The 18,012-nt window shown below is 40.7% G+C and overlaps 1 protein-coding gene across 1 annotated transcript; it reads right to left on the reverse strand.

Annotated features, from left to right (window-relative positions):
* Positions 1-1,286: 1,286 nt before the first annotated feature.
* On the reverse strand, positions 1,287-8,156 carry LOC127754347 (respiratory burst oxidase homolog protein B-like). The gene is made up of 10 exons (XM_052279850.1): positions 7,359-8,156; positions 7,120-7,276; positions 6,940-6,988; positions 6,337-6,450; positions 5,398-6,216; positions 5,090-5,301; positions 4,666-4,768; positions 4,379-4,458; positions 2,561-3,072; positions 1,287-1,457 (listed from the first exon to the last, which is right to left on the reverse strand). The coding sequence occupies exons 1-10, from the start codon at positions 8,011-8,013 to the stop codon at positions 1,348-1,350; spliced, it is 2,811 nt and encodes a 936-aa protein (XP_052135810.1). The 5' UTR covers positions 8,014-8,156; the 3' UTR covers positions 1,287-1,347.
* Positions 8,157-18,012: the final 9,856 nt, after the last annotated feature.

Genomic DNA, 18,012 nt, shown 5'->3' on the forward strand with positions numbered 1-18,012 from the left:
TGACCAACTCTCCAAAGATCAACCAAAGGTGTGCAATTTTTTTTCTCTTAAGTAGTAAGAATGGAAAGCACATTAAAACATAAAATATTGAACCTAAGTTTTATTTTTAATAAAAATATTTTAAATAAAATATGATTGATGTTCAGGAACTAGCAGTCTCCAAGTTGATCCTGCAAACAGGAATTTGTCAGTTTATATGTGGTTCTGTCGTAATTGCTATAGAATCATCAACATCGTTATTAATGTAAATACAGTCAGAGTACGCTACTTCGCATTGCAATAATTTATTTATTAAAAATACGCAAGATTTGGATTAGTCAAGTACTTGGTTTTCCCACAAAGTCAAGCTGAAACTTCTTTATCATGAGATTTAGATGGCAATAGGAGTATGATACTACATAATCTTGACCAAGATAACTGTATATGAAAAATATGTTTCATTATCTGATATCGGTAATAAACAACTAAAAAATTGACATCAAGTTTGGATTATCCGGCACACTTGGCAGAATTTGAGACAATTTTTTCTTGGGAGAATTTGAGACAAGTTCATAACCGGATCAGGATCAGATAGAATAGTTGTTGAAATAGTTAAATGGAACTAAAGTTAAAAAAAAAGCTCAGATTTTTATTATTCAACAGTGCATTTACAGCCATGAATTGCAAAAAGTATTATTTTGCGTAATCCCCTCTTTATCATGCACTTCACAGAATACAATGGAATAAAATTGAAGGAACAGAAAGAACAGATATTCCAAAAAGTAAAAACCAAAGACAACTACTCTAGTTGCTATGTGGGCCAGGAGGGTACCATCATGCTCATCATCTTCTAGAACCCTAATATGTTGGCAGTGCTCATTGGTTGTGGACATAGGACATGAGGTTGTTCATGTTTGTTGGTCACCACCATGTGCAGTGCTCCAATATCAGGTGTGTTCTTCAGGTCCACAATTCAGTACCAGCCACAAAAAGTGCAATTTCTTTCTTGCAATGGGCATGATTTTTCTTGTTCTTGGCCAAACATTTGTGATATTTTTGACCTGATTAGGCCTCCATGAAACTCTCTACATGCTACTAGATACAAACTGATTTGATCAAATTGGCTACTCTAAGTATTACAAAGTATTATCTGGGAGAAGATCTGTACAAAGGGGGGCATTGGATTATTCTTCCAGAGCAAAAAACCGATGAAATTATCTGGCCAAGCCTGGCCACAATCAAGCAATACCTACTTTGATCTAATCCCTCTACATTTCCAATATGTATGTCATCATACTTGTCATATGTATAGAACTTTGTATGTACTAAACATGGCCGTGCGAAAACTTTGGTTTTGATTCCAGATAACTAGAAATTCTCCTTGTGGAAGTCGAATTTCGTGCTCGTCTTTCTCGAGAAATCTTGAGCGAGCTCACGCAGTTCCTTCGTCAGCACCGGCGCGCCACAGTAGAACACCCCTGTAATGTCAAAGAAGAATCAAATTTAGTGTCAAAATTCAGAATTCCAACAGTGCATGAACACATGATAGGATTGGATTGAGATGATAGCATCATGCCTGATAATGATACAGTTAGGTAAGGGATCACTTCTTGAAAACATGGCACAGGCATATCTTGGGAATCTTTTTGTGCATATGAACTGAACTTTATGGGTGAAGAATTTTAGGATACCTGACTATGTATTGTTTAATGTATAGCTAGAGCCTAAAGGGACTGTATGCTTAGCGGTTGTAACTATCATCAAGTAACAATGATTGGTCAATCCATAAATTATATAGTACTAATATGATTCCTATTCAACCTAACAAACTTCTCCCCAATCCACAAACTAAGTGCATAAATAAACAAATCTCAAAAGTCTGATGTTGCTAATGTTATGCATGTATTGCTTGTCAAAAGCTTCGATGAAGAAGTATTTAGTATTCCTTTACTTATTAGCTGAAGCTACCAGGAAGCACTAACTTCGAGTATTTTTTTTAGAGAAAAATTGTTACCCAACATTCATTGCAATCTAATTGTCAGTGACAACTAACAGTGATTGATCTGTCCCCATTCCCTAATCTCACCAGCAGGTTCCTGTTCAACCTTGATAACTGCTGCACCCAGTCCATCACTACTTCCAATTGAACACTCAACCTCAAAACTCTGATCATGCTTGTCCCCATCAGCTAGATCCCCAGAAGCAACTTATGCCAACCCCAATGCAGCTCAAAACCAGCTCAGCCTACTATATCAAGAAGTCTAATTTCCCAAAGCATGTAGTATAGATTTAAAATTTCCCCTACTCGCTCGAAAAAAAATTTATCGGTTGGGGATTAAAAAATAAAAATATCCTGACCCGACTTTTCACAGTCTTCAATATGCAAATTTGATTTAAAACTTGTAAAGTCTCTGACCCGGCATTTTACGGTTTTCAAGATGCAATTTTAATTGAAACCCAATTTTTTACGGTCTTCGAGGTGCAACTCTGATCGAAACTTAACGGAATGTTGGGAGAACTAGACAACAACAACGATGATGATGATGACGACGATGATGATGGTGGTGGTGGTGGAGCTTACCGACGCGTTGGTCCCGGTGGTTGAGGGCGATGCGCTTGTAGACGTTGCGCCAGTTGGGGCGGGCGAAGTGGGTCTTGACGCGGGTGCCGGAGACGACGTCGACGCCGTGCTTGGCGTGGTTGAGCGACTGGAGCATGGCGATGAGCGCCGACCGGGCGTCCCCTTCCTCGTACACGCTGGTGCAGTAGTTGTGCAGCTCGATCACCCCCTTCTTGTCCGTCTCCGCCACCTCGTCCATCACCCCCCGGAACCACTCGAACGACCCCTGCTCCCGCGTCACCCAGTAGAAGTAGGCGCGCCGCGTCTTGAACGCCGCCGACGACACCGAGTTGTCGTTGCCGTCGCCGCCCTCGAGGTCGCCGTCCAGCTGCCTCATGTTGTTTATGATGTCCTTGATGATGGAGATCATCGGGGTGGCGCCGATCCCGAGGCCGACGAGGAGGACGATGTCGTACTGCTTGTAGTCCTGCGCCGGTGCGCCGTACGGCCCGTCGATGAGCACCTTGGGGAAGCTGCAGTAGGAAAAAAAATTGATTTTCTTAAAATTTTATTAATTAAGCTAAATTATTACCATATTATGATATTATCTTTGATTAATTTTGATAAGGAAATTGAAATGGTACGGTTTTGTAGACGGATACTTCACTGTTGTTCAGCTAGAAAAAAAATGGGAATCTTTAGTCCTACATTTTACATTTCTAGGATGGAGATAGAACATGAGCAGAGAATATGTGTTTGTTCTCTAGTCACCAAAAAGATTTCATTATTTTTCCCTACAAGACAAGAAATATTCCATTCTTGTTCTACAAAGAGAAAAACAAACTCAATGGAATATATGGCTTGGCAAAAACATCCCCCCTTCACCTTATCCTCAACTAAGGGCCGTCTTCCACAACACAGAAAAAACTCTATTTATCTTCTCTTCCACACTCATATCATCATTATTCAGTTAGTTGCAACCTACTTAACTTACTAGTACTACCACCATCTCACCAAATTAATCACCATTACACCGACTAATTAAATTATCACCACCCTATCTACAAATGTCAAAGATCATGCTCTGCAGAACAGCAAAGGTCAACCCCTACTACACAAGAACTATATATACACACACATGATGAGGATAACAAACACAAGTGTCACCAACAGAAGGGACACAATAATTAAACAAGCCATGTGAAAGCATGCTTTGTACTACTACTATTACTACTACATTTTGCTCATGCCTGATGCAAGAGATGATCTCATTCTCACACCCAGTGCAAGCTTAGGTCAGAGATCATGCATACCATGCATATATACATACACACACAAAAAAAACTATTTAGACAGATATTCCATTGAAAGGAACAATTATTTTAGGTCAGAGATGGTGGCTACCAACTCATATCACACTAGCACTTTACACTAATCCCCATTGTGTGAATCAAAAACCTAGTAGTGGTAATTATGTTTACACGGCCACTAACACTTACTACCAACCACCAACCTACCCTGAGCCACACAAGTGTAAATGTGTGACCAAGCTGACCCGATCGCTCGGTCGCAACCCTGACCGGCGACCCGGTCCGGTCCGACCCACCTCACCTCACCTCACCGGCTGAATCACTTTCCACACGCTCGTTGTAAGGCTGGACCCCATCATGTTGGACCATGCCGACTAGTTTCTCTTTTTTTTTTTTGGGTCTCTTTTATGTGGTTTTTTGAAAAAAAGGGGGGAAAATGTGGTTGACATTTGAGGGAAATGCGGGGAATTTTCGTAGCGGGGAAGAAGAAGAAGGGGGGATTGTTTTGCGTTCGGGGTTGTGTTCTCACCTTGGGTTGGTCATGGCGCCGTCGCGGTCGTACTCCGCCCGGAGCAACCCGCTCTTCCCTTCCGTCGGCGGCCGGCAGACCTGAAAAACATAATATTGTCATGATTAATTCTTTTTTAGTTTGCAAAAAATGTACAAGTCATTTGTTAAGCTAAAATATTAGTGATAGTAACCGTGACAGCGATGATAATAATAATGATGATGAGGAGGAGATTTGTAGGGGCTTAAGGTTGGATAAGATTGCGAGATTTGTGACAAATAGATGGTGAGATGGGACTAGCTGAGTACCCTTGAGAAGACGTTCTTAAGCTCCCGTGTCCAGTCACCGAGCGTCCTGATGTGGACGCTGACGTAGTCGTCCTGTGGGGCCGACGTGATGGAGAATGGGTGCCTGCAGGTGGGGTCACATGGTCAGCATCACATCCTTATTACAGATTATATATATATACACATATATCCAGCTTATCTCCTCTGCTTTGGCTTAGCCGTCCTAATAATTATATGAACGATGATGCTCAAAGCATTCCCACTTAAGGAACTTTAATTGCTTAATCAAATCAACTAGACCCACAGGTGATTTAATTAATTATTAGTCCAAAAGGCATCCTTATGCACTATCCTACTTCCATTTTATTTAGTCATGTGTGCTTTCATACATATATATATATTCTGATAATCCGATCGGACGGCTCAAATCGATCGGTGTGCTTACCATTGGAACGGCGAGACGGCGGCACAGTTGACGAAGATGTACTGCCCACTCTTGTACTTGAAACCCTGTGGCTTGGAGAAGTGCAGCGACAGCACATTTCCGGGGTACACCGCAACCTTGAGTATCTTCACCGGCCTCACGCTCGACCGGAGCGCCCTCGTCAGCCTCTCGCACGCGTACAGGAACATCGGCACCGCCAGGTACATCCACGTCTGCGTCCACGTCACCCACCATCAGCACCGCCACGTAGGATAGAGAGACGAGGGCATGTACAATGGACTAATAGATAAAGGTTTAGTGGTACGTACCGTTTTCTTGTACCAATCCTTGGTAAGGAAGAGGTAGTAGCCGTGGACGATGAGGAGAACGTAGACGATGACGAAGCAGTGGTGGGAGTACCAGAAGGCGTTGAACCCCGTGAGGCGGTTGAGCGGGCGGGGGAGGCGGAGGCGGCCGCGGCGGAACCACGGCGTGGCGAGGGTGAACGCCACCGCCATGAGCACCAGCATCACCAGCCCCGTCCACCCCTCCGTCCCCTTCACGAACCACCAGTAGTTGGGCGGCCGCGTGTCGCCGAAGAACCTCTTCATCGGCTCGTACTCGGCGTCGGTTGCATGGAGCAGCCGTGGAAAATCGCAGGTAAGGTGAGAGATGACGTGCAGCCCGGCCCCCACGGTGATCCCCACGGCGATCACCTTGTGGAAGTTGAGGTTGTCGTCGAACGGCACGACGCGGGCGACGGCGGCGCGGTTGCGGATCCAGGTGACGGTGTTCCGGCACACCGGGAGGAGGATGAGCGCCATGTTGAACTTGAGCGTCTCGGCGCCGCCCTTGGCGACGCAGACGCAGTAGCCCATGACGTGGAACACGGCACGGTGCCGGTACTGGATGAACTTGTAGGTGAAGAGGCCCGCGCAGATGGCGAGCCACAGGAGGAGCACCCAGACGCGGCGCCAGTTGTCCTCGAGGAAGTAGGAGGCGCGGCGCCACCACCGCCGGAGCGGGTTGGGCTCCGCCGTCGGCCGGAGGTTCTGGCTCAGCATCTGGCTCAGGTTCCGGCTGTTCGTCGTCCCGATCCTCACCGACTGGCTCGGCGCCTGCAGCAGCAGCATCTCCAGGTTGTACAGCTGCAAAATCACAAAATTATTATCGGCCATTGTTGCCGGCGACATTGACGGTGACGTCGTTTCTGGACCGAAATTGTTTGAGAATTTAGTGAAATTTGACTGAATTTTGAATATATGTACCTCGATGTAGCCGAGGTTGCTGGGGTCGAGCTCCTCCATGATGAGGCGAGCGTACTCCTCGGACTGCTCCTGCACCTTGGACAGCTTGTTGGCCGACGCGCTCAGCGTGATAATCTGGAAGGAAGAACACAATAGTTTTAATTCTAATTCTAATTAATTAGCCAAAAAAAAGGATTGAATCTTTCTACAAAAGAAAACAAGAACTTGATCCAAAAGGGGAGGGAAAAGAAACACGATCTTTCTCTATCAAAATTTGATCCGGTAACAATAATCAATTTAAGAATGCGAGTCTGGTTGGCCATTGCGATCGAGACACGACACGAGGAAAAGAACTTGAATTAGAAGTCACATTAAAAAAAAAGTCAAGCAAGAACTTTGCTGTCCTCAAGAGAGCAGGATGTGCAGTTGTGGAGAACTGGTCGATGATGCTGATGTGCATGTGCCAACTAAGAAATTGAGCTTCAAGCTATCCAAGCTACTACTATCTTAACTAGAACAAGAAACAGAGATCGAAACTGATCGAAAACCGCTTGGAATTTCAGAGAAAATCAGCAAATTTTTCTGTTCTTGGAGGGACAAAAAAGCTGGGTATGTTTGAATTACCTCTTTAACCTCCTCTTCTGTGATCCTGCCATCCGCGTTCTTGTCCACCCTGGTCCATTAATTACCAAACAAGACAGTTGATTAATTCAGCCATTGACGAGTTAATTAGTCAAAAATTAACTGTTGGTTTAATTGGTGATTAAACAAATAATTAATGAAGTGTGGTTGCTAATTACTTACATGTCGAAGAAGGTTTGGAGACGGCTGTCGAAGCTGGTGTCGGAGATTTGGTCCCAGAATTCCAGCAGCTCAGCCTTGCTGATGCTGTCGCCGGAGATGTTCCGCCGCCTCGCCAGCGCGTCGAACAGCTCGCCGGCGAACTCCAGCTCCTTCATCCCTGAAGCCAGCCAGAGAGAGTGATTGATTAGTTGATGAGAGGAAGAAGACGACGACGATGGAGAAGGTGTTCGAGATGGTACCGATGCACTGGCCGAACTTGGAGCGGGGGAGGAGGCCGTCCTTGGCGAGGTCGTCGAAGCGCTTCTCGACGGCGGGCCAGCCGGCGCCACCGTCGGCGCGGCTGATGAACTTGAGGCCCTTGAGGGCGTGGGCGGCGGCGGACTTGGAGCGGTCGAAGCGGGGACCGCCGGCGCCGCCGCCGCCGCCGCGGCGGTTGACGGAGGCGAGGCGGCGGAGCTCCTGCGACACCTGCTTGATCCGCGACGACGCGTTCCGGATTACCGAGTGGCCGAACGACGACGACCGCTTCTCCAGCGTCCGCGCCAGCAGCGTGACGTCCGAGTCCTCGCCGCCGCCGCCCGCCGGCTTCACGCTGTGCACCGCCACCGAGTCGTCGCGCACGTCGAGGGTGATCTCCACGTAGTCCTCCTCGTCGTCGTCGTTGGCGGCGGCGGCGGCGCGCCGCGCCGCCGCCACCCCCGACGGCGCGGACAGCGGCGCCGACACCGACTCCGCGAACCTCGCGCTCTTCCTCATCCCGGACCTCTTGCTCAGTGGCCCGCTGTGCGGCACCAGCCGCTCCCTCTGCGGCGGCGGCGCCTCCGCCCCGGCCTCCACGATGTCCTCTCCTCCGCCGCCGGCGCCATCGGCGGCGCCAGCCCTGGTATGGTGCATGGCGCAACAACAACAAACACCTCAAGCGCGCTCTCCAATTGAACTCCCAAGAAATGAAACCAAGAAACGGCAGCTGCTCCCTCCAATGGCGGTTTCGATTCGTGTGGGTGGAGGAGGAATGGAGGATGGTGGGGTGGGAGAGGGCGTCTGGCGGGTATATATACCGGAGGTGAGGTGGGTGAGGAGGGGTGTGTGGCGTTTACCAGTCGCCATGGTCGTCGGCTCAGCCCGCTCGTCGGCTCGTGGGGTAGGTGTGTCGCGTGTGTGCGCGTCTACTGCTCTGCTGCTGCGTTACACTCTGCACTACTCGTTCCCTCCTCTCTCCTCTGATACAAAGGAATTTTGACACTCTGCATACTCGTCTTATTATTAAAAAAATTATGTAAATATAAAAAACAAAAAATTATGCTTAAATCACTTTAGATAATAATAGAATAAGTAAAAATAAATAATAATTTTAGATTTTTTTAATAAGACGAATGATTAAATAGTACCAGCAAAATATTAAAATCCATATTAGGGTAGGGAGGGAGTAGCTGCTGCGCTGCGTTTCGTTTTTTTTCTTTTTTCTTTTTTTTTGGTGGGAATAAAATTCTGCGGTCAAGCGGCGGCTGACGCGGAAACGAACGACGTTAAATTAATATATTTCTTGGGCTGAATTTGGGCTCGTGTTTTGTTTTATCTATTTACTTGCCATTTTTTCCCTTCGCTTTCGTTTTTTCTGGACTGCTCTGTTTCGGACCACAGAAGAGTACGGGTAGCTCAGGTTTTTGTATTTATTTTGCAGCGTCGTTGTACAGTACAATGGTGGTATCTCTGGTGTACGTACGTATATACGCTTTCCGTATATACGTTTTTATTGTTTTTTTGGAGGATGCGTTTTTTTTTTTGTTGTCGAGCGTTTGGCTGCGCGTGCTCCTGTGCAGTAGCATTCAGGACTTTTACGTTTCGGCATAGCAAAGGGAGGCTCCATTTTGTGCCGTTTAGAAAGTGCAACGATAAGAGTTGTGTGGTTTCAACCTGATATCCCGTCTTCATTCCCCACTCGCAGTTTCTTTTTAAAAACTATTTAAGAGACAGTACTCCCTTGAAATCTTATTTTTCTAATTTTGTTCCGATTATGATGTAGATTTTATTTTGATTTCCGTCACTATTTTCTTAAACTACTGTACAAATGTATCTCTGGTAAAAACTTTCTTATATATAAAAGTTTCTTTAAAATATCAAATAAATTTATTTCTTCAGTTTGTAATAATTAAAACTCAATTAATTACGCACTAATGATTTTTTTGTTTTGCGTGCATTGTCTTCATATTCATCTTAATTTCTATCTCAAATACTCACTTATTCCCCAAATCGACGGAGGATAATTTAAATTACATCAATTAAAACACCATACATAACATTCTCTTACAATGCATGTATATGATGATCAATTTAAGAAATTTTAAATTCTATTATATGATTATCAATTTGGGAAGTAGCTGGGAGTACCACCTAAGAATCATAATTATGACATTTTGGAAATAAAATTATAATCCCAACAAATTTTCAAAGTAAAGGAACCATGTTTTCTTCTTCTAGAGCCACATTGAACGTACAAGGACGCGCTGGTAACTCTGAAATTTCAGAAGTCGTTCCGTTCAAAAACTGTAGACATAGAGACATTTTTTGCATGTAGAGAGAGAAATTTAATTAACTTATCATTTGTAAGGCTGTCAGATAAATTGAGCCACCATCGATCATAATCAAACACATACTCGTGAGAGAAAAAAAGGATATTAAGTTTCGTTAATGTCCTTAATTATACACTACGATGTTCCTCGAGCAAAATTAATTTGGAAACGGCACTGGGATATGGATGTTCTCATTACCAGGTCAATCCATTCGATCGAGGAGAGTAATTGCATTCTTACGTGCATTGTACGACTTCCCGTGTGTGGGGGCATTCACTCATTCAGTACTGTCCAGAGGAGTATACTAGTAGCAGTACAAGAATCACCGAACCCGCGTTTTTTATTCTCTTTGAGCACGGACTAAAAATCTTGAGGAGAACAGTACAACGTTTCCCATCACCACTATAAAAATCCCCGTACGTATCGTTCTATAGGTGTAGGTTCATTTAAAATCGAGTAGGCGTAGGTTCATTTAAAATCAATATCTATAAGCTTTTCCTTATCTTTACTTGATAAAAAAAATACTTTCTCCGTTTCAGAATGTAAGACTTCCTAGCATTGTCCACATTCATATAGATATTCTGAAATGGAGGGAGTAGAACCGTTACTTACAAAGGATTATATGTGCCGGTTCAATAGGAAAAACCGGCATTAATATTATAGGTGTCTCCATCTCAAACATAACCACTTTTTCTCCATGTATTATCGTAATATTAGACGTACATGCATGCATACATTATCTATCACCATTTTCTCCTCTAAATTCGTGTTGTTATAAATCCTCTATCATCAAACCCCAATCACATTACTTGCAGGTATCGAGGTGATTAAATTCTTTGTTGGCTTTTCCGTTAGTGATGCTTTGTGCATGCCTTATATTTTAAAATAAGGGAGTAAAAAACGAATTATTTGTTTCACACTTCAAAAACTATATTTTCTTAAAAGAAATTCTTTTACTTATTACTTTTGGATCACTTTGTAAAGCTATTTATTTATTAAGTATAATTTTCAAAATATATAATTTCTAGTTATAATTAAATAAATAATCGTATTAACAATCCACTCAATAATATGGTACAAATACATTGAAATTTCAATCGATCTCAGGCAAAACTGACTTGTAGTATTAACCTATACAATAAAAACAACGGAGTATTTTTTTATCTTTACGCATACAATCTGAAAATAAAGAATGGTTCGGTTTGGTAAGGGGCACCTATAATATACTATAAGTACAGTTTTTTAATTAACTGGTATCTATAATATATTAGAGGTTCTGTTTCTTTTAATGACGTAGTGAAAAATTAGACAAAATGAAGTTTTAGTCTAAATTTCTGCTATATATAAATTGCATTTTGATATGGACTATTCTTCCTGGTACATATTTGGTAATGGCATTTTTTTTTACAATTTTTATCATTTTAGTTTTGTACTTAGATTTTATGATATTTTTTGTTTTACTTTGTGGATCATAATGTAATAGAATCGTTGTTTTTAGTTTTTTCCCCAAAATTTTCAATTATTTCCAAACTGACTCATCTTCCTGTTCTTTTTATTTTTTAAGCCTACTTTCATATATTTTGTGGATAATTGTCTGCAAATCAAATTGTTGAGATTTCATTTTATATATTCTCGATTTTATTAAATCTCATATCATTTTTTTTGCATGTACTCTCGTGTTAATGTGTTTTTTAATCCAAAATTTTGATATTTTTAAACAATATATATATGTATAGACTCTTGGAGTTGTATTTTGGTTTTTTTTTTTTTTTCGCCGGGTGTGGGCGGGAAAGACAAGCCCCGATCAAACTTTATTAATATAGGAATAAGTGTTAAATATTACAACAAACATGATTGCGTGTTGTGTGTATTTTGATATTTTTCATCCATATATAGACTCCACTATTTCTAAAGATTTCATCGGTCAAAAGCTTACCAGCAGAGTGTGGAACCATACCACATAGTCCATGTACGTCTCCTGTACGTATCCTCAACCAAGCACATACATACACGTACGTACAACACATATACGTACGTACGTACAATAGTCAATATATAGTTTCCATGCATATACGCCTCGTCGTACGGATCATGTTAGAATATTATCTCTACACAATGGCATGCTCTTTCCTTGTATACCCGGCCGGACGTACTCCTCATTTTCAATAGCGATTCTCTTGTAGTATAAGGGTAATTAAGGAGGTACCGTGGCTACAAGTGCCATGTTAATAATATAACGTATTCCCTCCGTTTCATCATATTTTAAAGTCGTTTGACCAAAATTATTTAGGTTTGATCAAAATTAAAAAAAAACTAGCAATATCCATAATACCAAATTAGTTTCATTATATTTAACATTAAATAAATTATGGTTCAATGTTTGTTTAATATTAAAAATGTTACTATATTTCTCTAAAAACTTGGTCAAACTTAAAGAATTTTTACTAAAAAAAAGTTAAATAACTTGTAATATAAAATGGAGGGAGTACTATATTACGAACCGAGCATAGTTTAACTGGTTAAGTTAAATTTCTTATGATGAAACCTATCCACCTAGGTTAATATTGCGAACTGAACGTATCTTAACTGGTTGGATTTCTTGTGGTGAAACCTATACTCGTATTTTTTTAGTGGTATTTGACATACCGTAATGAGGCGTCTATGATGAGTTCATCGATATTAAGGTACCAAGACCTAATATTTGGAGATGCTCATAGGAATATGGCATATGTTTATAGAGATTAGTGTACACATGTGTATACGATTGTCTGTGAGATATGCTATGTTTTAAAAAATAATATACTATCTGTTGAGTCAATCTATCCGTGGTTAATTGGATCTATGCCATTATAATTTTGTCGAATTGTAAATATTACTACTATTTACGAAATTGGCTAACTATTATTAGTATTTAGTAAGAATTTAAACCATGCCATTATATTCATCTCGGATGACATAGTTGGACCAGTTTTTTACAAACCGTATTTTCAAATATACCAAAATACCTCCAGCCGGATGATGAGCGGGACCCATCTGTTAGACCTACCTTTAACCTCAAGCATTTTATCATGTGTGTGGTATAGGCAAGTGATGGCGGGGTCGGTGGCAGGCAAGTTATGGCGGCCGATCGACATTGGAGCTTGCCGGTGGCTACTACAACCGGCGGGAGACTAAACCGGCGGGAGACTAAATCTAGCTATTGCAACCGGCCTCTTCGATCGAGCTCCTGACCCTCCGCCAGCCTAGGCCGAGTTTAGTTCTAAATTTTAAACCTCTAAAAATGTCACAACATCGAACTTTGTTACACATACAAACTTTCAATTTTTCCATCACACATCATATTAATTTTAATCGAACTTTTAATTTTAAGGTGAAACTAAACACACCCCTACTCAAAGCGCGTGTGGAATTAAGTTCGTTGTGGCCGACGGCTGGGCAGGAGCTCAACAAAATCCTGACCCGCCACTGGCCTCCTCAAGCTCCTAGCGGGCGGCCCAATCATTGTGAACTGATCTTGATTCAGGCCGAGTTTAGTTCCAGAATTTTTCTTCAAACTTTCAACTTTTCCATCGCATCAAAGCTTTTCTACACACAAATTTTCAATTTTTCTGTCACATCGTTCCAATTTCAACCAAACTTCTAATTTTAGCGTGAACTAAACACACCTTGAGCTCTTGCTTCGTCAAGCTCCTGTCCCGCTGCTGGCCACAACAAGCTTCCACGTGCGCTGGTTGCCGCTTCATGAGCTCCCGTGCACCGGTGCACGTACGCCTTGGCCTCATCCTGCTCCCAACAAGCAGTTGGCCTTGCCGAACTAGAGGAAGGGTTGAGGTTAAAGATGTGTCGACCCAGTCCCACTAATATTATCCTATATGAGTTAGGGATAATATTGGTTTATAAAAAAATACGATATGCAAAAAAAAGAATGATCTAATCGTGTCCAAGGCATAAATAATGCCACGGTTTAAATTTAAGAAAAAAGTAAATAGCACTTAGCCGATTTTATAAATAGCAGTGATGTTTTTATAATTGGATAAAGTTACAATGGATGGTTCACATTAACCCATGCATCTATCTATGTGAGCAGACCGATCACATGCTCTACTCGTAGACAAGCTGCAGCTGCTGACTTGCTACCAGTACAATTTACCGTACTACTATGTAGTTACTCTCTCTATAAAAAAAACCAATCTAGATTAATATACTATCTCTTCTACTCTCCGTCACAAAGTATAATAAATTTGAATAGATAAAGACATATCCAAATTTATTCGTACCAGAAAACATTATATTCTATCATGATTTTTTATGGGATGGAGGGAGCAGTATTTAGCACTAATACCTATGAATTCGTAGCTTCGCCGCCGTTCTAGGTAGGAATTGAATTGAAGTTAGAGTCAGGATGTTCACTTTGATGCTATTTTTAACCATACTATTTCTTTTAGCAAAGTTACCATAAAAAATATCTACGTTTAGTTTGTTATTAAATTTGATCAATACATAAGAAATCCTATCAAAATTTTAGTAATAATACTATCTTGTCAAAATTTTAGTATTAACAAAACTTGATAAGATTTATTTTAGCTCCAATCTAAACATGCCCGAGATATTGTGTCGGGTTGGGGTTGGGCACCAAATGGAATCCGGCCACCACATCTCGCGGTTGCACGCATGCATGGTGCGCTGCCACCGAATGGCAGATATGGGATATTTTGGGATGAAACGAGACGAGACGATCGAGGGTTCGGGATATCTCGTGGTAACGTACGTGCATGTGGTGAACAGAAAAATTCAGGCTGATGAAACCAGGAGATAAATATGTGCACTAGCATGTAGTACTGCCAGCAGGGGTCACGGGTTCCAAAAGAAACTGGGATATGATTGGTGAGTTTGGGCTGGTTTGTCTGAGGAACACAAGTCTGCCTTTGTTACTTCCATCGTCTCTAGATATAACTATCTTAGTATTTAAATTTTCAAAACAGTACTTACTTCGTCTCAGAGTATAGCAACCTGCATCAGATAGAACGTATCTCGTCGTAGAAGTATAAATCTGAATCATGGTACTAAAATATATCTTATTTAGTCTTATGTTGATATACTGTGAGACGAAAAGAGTAGATATTTCGATGATATTGTTTTGATGCACACGAAATTCAAGTATTTTTTAACTAATCAGGTGTAGGAGAAGAAGAATGCAAGTAATTCGAAATCTGATCGATGAAATAATTGAATGAGAGTCATTTCGCTTAATTTTATTCTTTGATTAAAATTATAGAATACTTATATTTATAAACGAAGAAAGTAAGTGATAAGAAAATATGGAGCGTATGTATTACACAATCTGATTTTTTTTATGGAATTGCACAAGTATATGGAGTAGGAAGGATAAATGCTTTCACTTCGATTCATCACGTCGAAAGAGAGTGCAATGAAACAGTACTGCATCAGTTAGAACGAGGCATTGTGTGGTCTGACATGAGCATGTTCCCATCTGCGTTCAAGATCTTGTTCACTAGTCTCAAATATCATAATAACTATATTATTTGTAACTATGAATAAGGCACCCTTCTTTCTCGCAAAAAAAAAACTCCCATTGCATTTCCTTATAAAAAAAAGCTTAGTTCGGCCCATGGAAAAACCTTTTAGTTAGTTTCAAAAGTACCTTTTGCAGATTATATGTGTTTTATTGACTCTAACGATATTCATTAAGTTATAAATACCCCATGTGCTAGTGGAAATTGTTCCACAAAATTTGAAAGCTGTCTACTAAATTCTAAAATCAAAACCTATTTAATCCTCCCGGACAGCTGAAATTACATTTGAATTTTTAACATTTATAATTTACTAGAAAAAAATACCCGTGTGTTGTAACAGATAAATGCTATTTTAATTTTATTATTGTTATACAGTTTAGCTACGGTAAAATCCACCATAGGAATTTGCATGAATATTTTTTCAGAAAATCATGAGCTGCAATTAAGAATCCGTATTTCATCTTAAGTTAGCATGCGAGTTTTTTTAAAAGATTTCTTATACAACTCCTTTTATACTTCCAAAAAGAAACAAGCTTAAAATCCAACTTATGGATCTGTATTTCAAAAAACGAGCAAACTTAACAACCGAATTAAATATGGATGACGTACCAAAACACCAGAAAAACATTTTCAATTTTTATAATACTAGAGACTAATAAAAATCTAAAAATGAATTTCTGTTGCATATTGAATCTAAATAAATGAGAAAATTCATAAATAAAGTTATTTCAAGCATAAAAATATTTACTTTCATATAAGGTAGAATTATTTTCTGTAGGCCAATTATTCTTATATAGCTTGAAAAATAATTTAGGTTGTACACACCGTGTAGAATAAGTGATACTCATAATATTTTAACAATTTTCTGATTTCTCTATAATTTTTGAAAATTGAAAAGTTTTTTCAGTCTCGAGTCACAATGTCTCACGCTACCCAAAACCACTTTGAATCTGGTCAAGGATGGAAAGTGAATGGTATGGAATAATGTTTAAACATTGTTCTGTGGAATAAAGTTTGAAGATGAATTCTAGACTTTTAATGGAAGTTCATAAATGGATAAATGGATAATTTAGCAAAAGAGGGAAAGAAGGGAAGAAAGTCCAAACCGAGTTACTCCCTCCGTCCCTAAACAATTGACGCCGTTAACCTTTTTAAGCATATTTGACCATTCGCCTTATTAAAAAATTTTAAGTAATTATTAATTTTTTTATCATTTGATTCATTATTAAATATATTTTTATGTATATATATAGTTTTACATATTTCACATAATTTTTTAATAAGACGAACGGTCAAACATGTTTAAAAAAGTCAACGACATCAAATATCTAGGGAATATTACATTACGTCGCCTGCAGGAATCGATTAGCGAAGACACGGTCCGAGCCGGTCTGCTTCAGAGAAGTTGAGATCGATCGTGTTCCCAGCTGCTGTACACACCTGCTAGTGCTACTGGAAGCTCTGTTCTTGTCGTCTCTATCTAGCTAGTCAAAAAGTTTGCCAAAAAACTTAACAGATCGATCGATCTATGCATCTGCAAATTGAGTGCACATCGCTGTAGCTAGCCGTGAGATCGATCGATCATGAACATGCCAAGTCTCAACGTACGACGACTCTCGAACGTACGCGTGCTGACCGCGTTGCCACCTAGCAGAAAGGTGAGCACCATGGGCAGAGGTCGCTCTCACACTACTGATGGAGCAGCAGCCTCGATCGGCGGCGTCGATGGCGGCGGCGAAGGCCATCCAACTGCTTGATCACACAAGAAAGGGGGTGAGATCGCCGTCGTCCTCCTCTCATCCGGCCAGCTTTAGCTGCCTTCGATCGGTTTGGTTGGGGAGAGGCGGTGTGCGCGCCATGATTGGCGCCTTTATTTCCCGGCGATGGCTACTGCAGATTGCGCGCGCCTTTTACGGATGTGTTACATATATTATTCTGTTTGAAAGGCGATCAAAATGGGGGCGCGTGTTAGGGTTTGGTGTGAGTGCTTTGCCTTTTCTTTTTCTTCGATTACATGGCATACGCATATACAACGTAATAGCACACACTCACACATCCACAAATATACATGGTTTGAAATTTCAGCACCCACCGGCAAGGTCAAAATCTCTCCGAATTTTTCGGGTTTTGCCAAACATTTGTAAATTTGGTCAAAAACATGTAAAAATTCAAAAAATTTGGCCAAAAAATTCCAATTTCGGTGATTTTGGTTCTTTTGGTCCCCATGGACAAAAACACAAGTTCCGAAATTGCAAACCCTGCAAATACATTCTCTAACATTATGCATGGACATAAACCAACAACACATCTTTTATCTCATTAAAAATATCTAATTGAAAATTTACATATATATATATTTAATATTCGTGAGCACTGGAATTTGAAAGCCATATACTCACACGACTCTACTGCCGTATTACCGTATCACTGGTGTTTCCATAGTGCTTTGCCTTTTCTGTTCGCCAGATGGATGGATGGATTGTCCAGCACGTATTGGCATTTGGCTAGGGTGAATAGTCGTTCGCGTGAGCACACTATCCTTCTCTTTGTTAACTTTTGGACATAAGACATTTGACTATTCGTATTTTAACATTCTTATTATTAAAGTTCCCTTATGTGCGACTTATATTTTGTATACAATTACATTCTATATTTTTAACAAAGACAAATAGTCAAACAATTAATATTCAGAAGTCAAGCATTAATATTTTCAAAATAAAGAGAGCGATTTATTGCGTGTTAATATCAATGTTTTAAATCTTCGGCTATAGGTGTTTGAGAAGAGTTCT

The sequence above is a fragment of the Oryza glaberrima genome, chromosome 11, assembly GCF_000147395.1.
Source record: "Oryza glaberrima chromosome 11, OglaRS2, whole genome shotgun sequence".
Taxonomy (NCBI): Eukaryota; Viridiplantae; Streptophyta; class Magnoliopsida; order Poales; family Poaceae; genus Oryza; species Oryza glaberrima.

What these genes read in the sequence shown, in the direction of transcription:
- LOC127754347 (XM_052279850.1), bottom strand. Translation starts at nt 8,013, where the DNA reads ATGCACCATACCAGGGCTGGCGCCGCCGATGGCGCCGGCGGCGGAGGA. An exon ending in CAGAAGAGGAGGTTAAAGAG is followed by an intron (nt 6,451 to 6,939) that starts GTAATTCAAACA and finishes TCTTCCTTCCAG; the next exon opens with ATTATCACGCTGAGCGCGTC. An exon ending in CCACCGGGACCAACGCGTCG is followed by an intron (nt 1,458 to 2,560) that starts GTAAGCTCCACC and finishes TTGACATTACAG; the next exon opens with GGGTGTTCTACTGTGGCGCG.